Here is a 9152-nt window from a genome sequence, read left to right on the forward strand (position 1 = left end):
TTTCGGAAGAGCAGGGTGGCAGGGTGGGATGGGAGGTGACGGGGGGTTGACGGGTGGGCGACGCCGCCCCCACCCTCCCCCACGCGTGCACTCATGGATGGTCACACAATGTGACAGTAGCGATGGTTGGGCACCGGACGCAGCCGCTGCGCTTTGCGGGACCCAATCTCCAGGTTCCACACGCGCCCTTAGACTAGCATCGCTTTGCTCACCCTCACGCTGTCTCTCTCTCTCTCTCTTGTTCGCTCTCTTTCTCTCCCGCACGCCTGGCCTCGAACCCCGCGGGAGAAAATAAGAGAACGCAGATCGCGACGCTTCCGGGAAAAAGTTGTTTGCCGGCCGCTGTCAAGGGAGATTGGTAAGCTGTCAGGGATGGGGAGTGAGGGGGAAGGGGAGGGATCTTTCTACCTGGGAAGGTCTGTAGGATTTTCCAACCCTTTCATTTGGATAGCTTCAGTGACCACCGGAGATTGCTTCAAGTGGCCAAGGCTTGGGGAGTCTATCCATGCACCCTGTCCTGATGCTTATTTGGGAACGCCAAGGAGACACTTTTACGCTCACCAATTCCAATGCGAGTGATGTTGACTTGACTTAGCCTGCAATCAATTAGTGTATCAATAGGTATTCTGTTAGGATATCTACTGCCTAAGGTTAATATATTTAAATTACTTGGGTCAGTGTGGTCAAAGAGTTAAATGGTACGGCCGCTGGAACACAATGCCGCTGATCCCCGTCAATAGCCAGTGCCAAGGAGCACAATGCGTGTCTGGCAGCTTCTCTATTGTTACAGGTGACAGACGGTATTTCATCAAAACCTCAAAAGGATCAACACATATACTGTGCAGCTCGACACATACTGTCATTATAGAGGGGTATTGCACCACTTTGATACCAGCGCGTTATTGAGTAGGCTAGGCCAGGAATAACGACCATGGAGTCATCTATTGAAATTAACATTAAACTGTAGAAGGCCAGTGATTTGAGTTGAGCTGATATGGGCTACATTCAGCAACAATGCAACACCAATCATAGATTGGGATACTGTGGTAATCATAGTGATCATAGATTTGACAGTGTTTTAACATGGGGAAAATAGGTCCTTGTTTTCAAAGTTTGTCCAAACAGGAGTTTGTAACAGGTAGAGTAATGCAGCTGGGATCTGTTGTTTTGTTGTTGTTGTATCTATGCATTGGTGATATAAAGCCCTCTGTAAATGCATATCAGTCGATCCGGGGCAAAAATTTCCCCTCATCAGCAGTTCTGTGTTCTGATGATCCGAGCATTCCTCCCAGGCTGTTATGTACTCATTCAGACTGCCACAGATGGCCAGCCATTGTAACCCGCTTGCCCAGCAACACACAGACAGGCCTATGGATGGATTGCATACATTCCTCAATTAAATCTGCCTTTCAAAACAAAACACATATGTCTATCAATGCTGTGGCATTCATAGGGTTCAGGGTTCCATGTAGTCTGTCCAATTAGAAACACCCAAGTCACCTATTTCAGAGAAATATACATTTTGGGGGAAGATAATGGAGGTTTTTGACTTTGAAGACATGATACATTTTTATTGGTGGCCAGTTGGCTTGTAGCCAGTTTAAAAAGATTTGAGTTTTCCACTCATCTCCGAAGTGTCTATATCGTAAGTTGCATGGACAATAGGCATACAAAAGAATGGTTAATTAGGGTATTTGGGTAATGTGAGCATATTTAAATGACATTATAATTGTAATTCATAACTGATATGATTTGTTTTTTGCTTCCAGGTATTGTATTTCTTTTGAACCACTAGTTGATGGATTTATCACTGACAATACAACAACATTTTAGTAAGTCCACCGTCTGTCACTACTTTGGGTGCTTTTTTGTGTCATTGGATATCTGGTCCTTTTTTCGTCTGCTTTGCAATGTGTTTAAAAGTTGCCGTGGGAACTAGATTCTCAATTGTAGCTGATTTGAAATTGATACAACTGTAAAATGTCAGCACCGGGAAAAACTTTCCTTTGAATTGCTGCTAATGATTCTAGTAGGCCTGTAAGAAGCACAATGGTGGTGCTCAGGATTTTTTATTGGCACGTTTAACCTCAGTCTCCAGTACTGTGATTACAGAATGTATTAGAGAAGTGTGTGGCCGGTCGAGAGTGAAAGTGATCAAGGCAGCTTGTTAGTCCCGTATGACTGACTCGATGGCGTCCATCCTGTGTCTGAGGGTGGTTGTTCGGTGGTCTCCACAGCTGTTCTGGGCTGTGCTGAGTGGGATGCCACATTACAGAACCTCCAGATAGAAATATATTAGAACAGATATGTATCCTTTACGTAGAACAAGGAATCATGCCGCCTCCTAAATGCAACCCTGCTGCCTCCTTCAGTGCCAAACGCATTGGCTTTGACTGAGAGATTGTGTGACTTCACTGAGTGATGTCGGGAGCAGAAAGTGCATAGGATGGATACAATGTGTGTGCATAATATGAAAGTAATCTTTTGTAATATTATGGCTTCAAACCAGAGGTCAACTCCACCAATGTTTGTTTTCGTTTCTGAACCTGTACATTTTCATTCAAAGTTTTTATTCCCCTCTTCTCTCATGTCCCCTTCTCTCATTTCCCCACCTCCCTTTCCTGTTTTCTTACCCTCTCAGTTGTTACTCACCCATGCCTGTGCTCCCGCTCTCCCTGGCCTATGCTCGCTCATTCTGTGTGTGTTCTCTCCCCACCTCTCTCTTCCCTCTCATCCCCAGTCGGTGCCTACACAGCCCTATTCCCTCTCTGTTGCTCCCACCTATCTCCAGCTTTCCCCCACATCTCTAGCTGCACCTCTATCCTGCTTCACCCAACCTTTCTCCTGCCTCTCCTCCAACCTCTCTCCTGCCTCTCCTCCAACCTCTCCACTCCTCTCTCCCCCAGCTTCTCCCCCTCTCTCTTTCCCAGCCGTTCCCCACCTCTCTCCCCCAGCCATTCCCCCCCCAGCCTCTCCCCACCCAGGCCTCGCCCAGTTGCTACTCATCCCAGGCTGTGCTCTCTCTCCCCAGGCTAGAAATCGTGTGAAGCATGGGTGACTGGAGCTTTCTGGGGCGGCTGCTGGAGAACGCTCAAGAACACTCCACCGTGATTGGCAAGGTGACTGATTGATGGATTGATACATTTATACAGTTATTTGATTGATTGACCCTTTTATTCCTGTGGTATATAGCCCCTTATGCCCTCTTATGTGGCGTTATGTCCCTTGTGTCCAGGTGTGGCTGACAGTCCTCTTCATCTTTCGTATCCTGGTCCTGGGGGCGGCTGCGGAGGAAGTGTGGGGAGACGAGCAGTCGGACTTCACCTGCAACACGCAGCAGCCCGGTTGCGAGAACGTGTGCTACGACGAAGCCTTCCCCATCTCGCACATCCGCTTCTGGGTGCTGCAGATTATCTTCGTGTCCACGCCCACCTTGATCTACCTGGGACACGTGCTGCACATTGTCCGCATGGAGGAGAAACACCGGGAGAAGGAGGAGGAGCAGCGGAAGGCCAGCCGGCACCAGGAGGAGAGAGACCCTCTGTACAGGAACGGAGGAGGAGGAGGGAAAAAGGAGAAGCCCCCAATCAGAGACGAGCACGGTAAAATCCGCATCCGGGGGGCTCTCCTGCGCACATACGTGTTCAACATCATCTTCAAGACGCTGTTCGAAGTGGGCTTCATCCTGGGTCAGTACTTCCTGTATGGCTTCCAGCTCAGCCCCCTGTATAAGTGTGGTCGCTGGCCCTGCCCCAACACGGTTGACTGCTTCATCTCACGTCCCACAGAGAAGACCATCTTCATCATCTTCATGCTGGTGGTAGCCTGCGTCTCCCTGCTACTCAACCTGCTGGAGATATACCACCTGGGATGGAAGAAGGTGAAGCAGGGGGTCAGCAACGAGTTTGCACCTGACCGAATGGCGCTCCCCCTGGCCAGAGACGAGGCGGTGGAGTCCAACATGATCCAGGAGGGGATCGCCCACCCGGTCCTCAACTGCCTGCCCACGTACGGTGGCGTGAACGTGGTGTACCTGCCCAACGAGCAGGCAAACGCCACGGACGCTTTATCCGAGCAGCAGGCAGCGGCGGCAGAACTCAAGATGGACCCTTTCCATGAAGACTTCCTGCTGGAGGCTCCTCCCACGTCCTTATACGGCGGCGAGGGCAGTGGCCAGCAGCAGTCCGTGGAGCAGAACTGGGCCAACATGGCCATGGAGCTGCAGACTCTGGACGCTGCCAAGTCCTCCTCCTACCCTCCTCCTCCCTCCTCCCCTTCTCCGCCACCCTCCTCCTCCTCCCACACCTCCTCTGATCAGGAGCAGTCACCCCCTCCACCGGACACTGCCCCTCCTATCCCCGACTCCCGCTCCTCCACCCTCCCGCTGGGGGAATCGAGAAGGAGTGAGGAGCACCAGCAGCAGGAAGAAGAGGCGGCGCTGCCGCTGACGCACGTTGATGATGTCACGGTGACCCAGGTGGAGATGCACGAGCCACCCGTTTTCATAGCGGCGGACGCCCGCAGGCTGAGCAGGGCCAGCAAGACCAGCAGTGTCCGAGCCCGGCCCGACGACCTTGCCGTGTAACACGTACACACACACACACTCTCACACACCTTCACACAATCACATACAAACACATGCAGACCCCTATCCACCACCGCACCCCCAACGCCTCTGGGTTCTATACATTTTATATCTTTGAGGCTCAGGTGTCAAATGTTGTGTGAAATACAGAGGCGATGTGGGAGGGGGGGCTCTGGAGTTGAGATGCTCCTGACATTACTCTCTACAAAAGTTGCGTTATCTGGAGATGCATTCGGTGAGGCATAGCTTAGTGCTTCAACGTTATGAGGTGCCAACACGTGTGTGGAGAGGGAACACACACATTCACTGTTTGCAGCTCAGATGCCATGAAAGGATTAGAGATATTGGACTAACTAGTTTGGGACATTAGCAACATTTCGGATGAATATAATTCTGCTGTTTTCTTTATTCTTTGATGGTAGACATCAGAAGAGGGTTTGCGCTTTCGTTAATTTTTTTCTCTCCCCCCTTTTCTTTTTTCTTTTCTTGTGATGGACCCTTTAAGATGAAGCCGATGTGTCCTATTGTCTCTTCCTGGTGTCTGTCTGTCTGCCTCGTAGCTAGCCGTCTGTCTGTTCCATACTCACCCTTCCTATTAAGCTGAATGAAGAGAGGGACGCTCTGACAGTATGGTGGAGTGGAGAAAGACAGGGATAGGGTACCTGGGTGGCACTTTATTCAAAATGACTTGCTATTTACTTACAAATGACATGTTAATCACACACGACTAGGCACATTTTGGTACCAGGTAGTTAACAATGAAGTACCCTCTGATAATATGTAATGTACCAGTAAATACCAGGTTAATACCAGTGCATAAGGTAACGTCCTACCGGTTACTGTCGTGTGTAGCCATACTAGTGTGAAGCTTCAACCTATGTTACCACCGCGATCCCAACCTGAGGCTTGGCTTGTGTGTGTGTGTGTGTGTGTGTGTGTGTGTGTGTGTGTGTGTGTGTGTGTGTGTGTGTGTGTGTGTGTGTGTGTGTGTGTGTGTGTGTGTGCGTGCGTGTGTGCGTGCGCAATAGATATATTATAGAGTCTTGTTTCAATGTCTACAACAACATTTAGGCAGTTACATCAGGGTAAATAATATATATATGTAAATATATTACATAGTACATACAGGGTATATTATACATATAGAATTATGACTTATAAAGAACCCATACTGACGCTTGTGTTTGCAGTGTGTTAAAGACGTGTGTGTCCTCATCGTAAAGAAATTCAGCAGATTTAAGACTGTAGGCCCCCACTGGTAGTCAGTATGGGAAGTTTCAGTATAGTGCTTAGAGAGAGTAGGCAATAGAATTGCTAGAAGATAGATAGATACAGAGTATTATTTAAGGCAATGACATTTCTTCTTTGTTACTGAGTCATAATAGCAAAATCAATAGGAATGTGCATTTGCGTATCATTTTCTTAAACTCCTGCCAGTTTTTTAAATCAGAAAATGGCTCTTAACATGCAGTTGTATTTATTTTAAGCTTCCTGTTTTTTCTCTCTCCAGATTAATTAATTTTTGTCATCTAACATTCAGGAAAAAATCATAGCTATCGAACAATGTTTTGGACAAATCTCTTTTGCATTTTGTACCTCTTTATGTTTTGAACAACGGCATATTCTGTTACTGTGAAACTACAACTCACTACTACTGACTCCCTCAAGCACTTGACCTTTGACCTTGTTATGATGAGATCATATGTTATCATTCCACCACCACATGGGGGTTATTACCATAAAGCAACAAGAAGCAGGGGGCACTTCAATTTTGCCACTTAAAGTAAGAACAGAAAGTTGTGATTCTTACAGTACATTTCAACAATGTAGATAGGCTGTTTGTTCCCATTTCTCTCTCTATCTCCCCCTCCCTTACCCTCACACTCGTCCTTCCTTCCTTCCTTTCTTTTCTCTCTTTCTTTTATTCTCTCTCTCTCTCACACACACACACACACACACACACACACACACACACACACACACACACACACACACACACACGCAAACTCTACATTGGGGTATATCTTGGAGTAGAGGGTTTAGACCGAGACTGTGAATGGGCTGTTGCTGTGTTCTGTTGTATGATGTGTTAAAATGCTTAGAGAATCAGGTCTGCTGCTTGTTGCGTTGCCACACACACAGAATCTAAGTGCCTCACTAATCGTTTACATACCATGCACATACAGTATGTTAAAAAAAAGCCACCAGGTGATGGGATCGAGCTGTGACATTGTAATCCAAAAAAAACGAAGAGCAGGTCAGCTGTCCACCAAAGAGAGAAAATCTAAAATGGACACCAATAGAACTCTGTTAAGAGTTGTTGAAAACAGGTTACGGTTCTGTTAAGTCATAATTTCTGTTTATAACCTTGTCATTTCGATTGTTTAAAGTTGACAATTTAGCATGTAGATAATGATCTGGACAGTTAAGACAGAATGGTGTTCTAAGATCAAATAACAAAGGACATCTCAAAAAGAGGATGTCTCAGTATTTTAGAAAGTATTTCTATTTATGAGAGAATTACCAGATTACCAAATACAAAAAAGTTGATTTTGAAAAAAAGATTGCATCTTTGTTGACTTTTTTGTCGAAAAAATACTGGAGAGGTGTTTGGCTAGGTTAAAGTTATACTCCATTGTTGTGTCAGGCACCCCCCCCCCCCCCCCCCATCAGAAAACTGACATTTTGTTGGACTTTTGGAATCTCTGGCGTGGAGTGAGATTTCATTGGCCAGTGAGGCAGGGAAGGAGATTTAGACATGGTCAGACCAGATACCCCATTGTGAAATCACTGTCTATGAAGAGAAGTGCCTTACGTCTGAACTTTTGTAAGAACATGTTGATGTAAATGTTAATTTACCTCAAATGTTTACAAAACTGTTAATGAATAAACTTTTTGTACCATATCTAACTTGTCGCCTGGGGGTTTTGTTTGGTGAAATAAAATAAGTACTTTGGCTTCCCACAATGCATAAAGAGAGAAAAAGTTATGCTCTTTGAGGACATGGGGGTATGAAGGGAGGGAGAGACGAAGTGAGAGGAGAGGAAGGGGTGGGGGAGAGAGGAGAAGGGAGTGAGAGGTTGGGAAGACACACAGGCACACGGTTTTCACACTGTGATGAGGAACATCCATCAAAATGTAATTTAGTTTCCTTTATAACATGTAACTATAGCTAGCCTATCTGACAGGCTGTAACCAACACCAATGGGGAACAGTTGGGTGTGATAGTGAAATTCAAGATATCTCAGTCACTTTCAGTACTTAGCCCTTACTGGTTCAGTATTCACAGAGATAAAAAAAATACAATTTGGGGAGGGGCCTGAGGGAAGTGTAGGGGTGAAATGGATCACAATCTTGGAGAATTGGGGACGTCTGGAGTGAATTTGGTGGATTGAAGAAAAGATAGTGGGCCAAGTCTTGGACTAGGAGAGGAAGATCTTAGTCCTTGGAAGAGTACAGACAGCATATTCCATCCTTAGCTCTCCCTCCTTTGCTCTACATACATCTCTCCTACTCTTCCTGTCTCTCTCTCTCCCCCAAACCCCACCGTGTAGTGTGCTCTCTCCCGCTACATACCTCCCCTCCCTCCACATCTCCCACTCCCCCGCCTCTCTCACTCTCACTCTGACCCCCAAACCCCACCCTATACTGTGCTCTCTCCCTCTACTTACCTCCCCTCCCCTCCCCCACATCTCCCTCTCCCCTGCCTCTCAATTCAGTTAAATTCAAGGGGCTTTATTGGCATGGGAAACATATGTTAACATTGCAACAGCAAGTGAAGTAGATAATATACAAAAGTGAAATAAACAATAAAAATGAACAGTAAACATTACACTCACAGAAGTTCCAAAAGAATAAAGACATTACAAATGTCATAGTATGTACTGTATATATACAGTGTTGTAACGATGTACAAATGGTTAAAGTACAAAAGGGAAAATAAATAGCATAAATATGGGTTGTATTTACAATGGTGTTTGTTCTTCACTGGTTGCCCTTTTTTTTTAATTTTTTTTTTACCTTTATTTAACCAGGCAAGTCAGTTAAGAACAAATTCTTATTTTCAATGACGGCCTGGGAACAGTGGGTTAACTGCCTGTTCAGGGGCAGAACGACAGATTTGTACCTTGTCAGCTCGGGGGTTTGAACTCGCAACCTTCCGGTTACTAGTCCAACGCTCTAACCACTAGGCTACCCTACCCGACAGGTCACAAATCTTGCTGCTGTGATGGCACACTGTGGTATTTCACCCAGTAGATATGGGAGTTTATCAACATCGGGTTTATTTTCGAATTCTTTGTGGATCTGTGTAATCTGAGGGAAATATGTTTCTAATATGGTCATACATTGGGCAGGAGGTTAGGAAGTGCAGCTCAGTTTCCACCTCATTTTGTGGGCGGTGTGCACATAGCCTGTCTTCTCTTGAGAGCCAGGTCTGCCTACGGCGGCCTTTATCAATAGCAAGGCTATGCTCACTGAGTCTGTACATAGTCAAAGCTTTCCTTAAGTTTAGGTCAGTCACGGTGTTCAGGTATTCTGCCACTGTGTACTCTCTGTTTAGGGCCAA

At 46.3% G+C, this 9152-nt stretch overlaps 1 protein-coding gene across 3 annotated transcripts; it reads left to right on the top strand.

Moving 5' to 3' along the window:
- Positions 1-124: 124 nt before the first annotated feature.
- LOC110495640 (gap junction alpha-3 protein) lies at positions 125-7248 on the top strand. Of its 3 annotated transcripts, none has more exons than XM_036951951.1 (4): positions 125-358; positions 1770-1832; positions 2642-3119; positions 3236-7248. In XM_036951951.1, exons 3-4 carry the CDS (start codon positions 3051-3053, stop codon positions 4583-4585), a joined length of 1419 nt encoding a protein of 472 aa, XP_036807846.1. In that variant the 5' UTR covers positions 125-358; positions 1770-1832; positions 2642-3050; the 3' UTR covers positions 4586-7248. The 3 variants fall into 3 exon arrangements, with proteins under 3 accessions (XP_036807846.1, XP_021426652.2, XP_036807847.1); XM_021570977.2 differs by having other exon boundaries at positions 3032-3119; XM_036951952.1 differs by lacking the exons at positions 125-358; positions 1770-1832 and having other exon boundaries at positions 1850-3119.
- The last annotated feature ends 1904 nt before the right edge of the window (positions 7249-9152 follow it).

The sequence above is a fragment of the Oncorhynchus mykiss genome, chromosome 18, assembly GCF_013265735.2.
Source record: "Oncorhynchus mykiss isolate Arlee chromosome 18, USDA_OmykA_1.1, whole genome shotgun sequence".
In the NCBI taxonomy this organism is placed as follows: domain Eukaryota; kingdom Metazoa; phylum Chordata; class Actinopteri; order Salmoniformes; family Salmonidae; genus Oncorhynchus; species Oncorhynchus mykiss.

Excerpts from the sequence above, each read along its gene's own strand:
- LOC110495640 (XM_036951951.1), top strand. The coding sequence starts at position 3,051 with ATGGGTGACTGGAGCTTTCTGGGGCGGCTGCTGGAGAACGCTCAAGAA. Across the intron at positions 3,120-3,235 it reads ACTCCACCGTGATTGGCAAG|GTGTGGCTGACAGTCCTCTT; the intron begins GTGACTGATTGA and ends CCTTGTGTCCAG.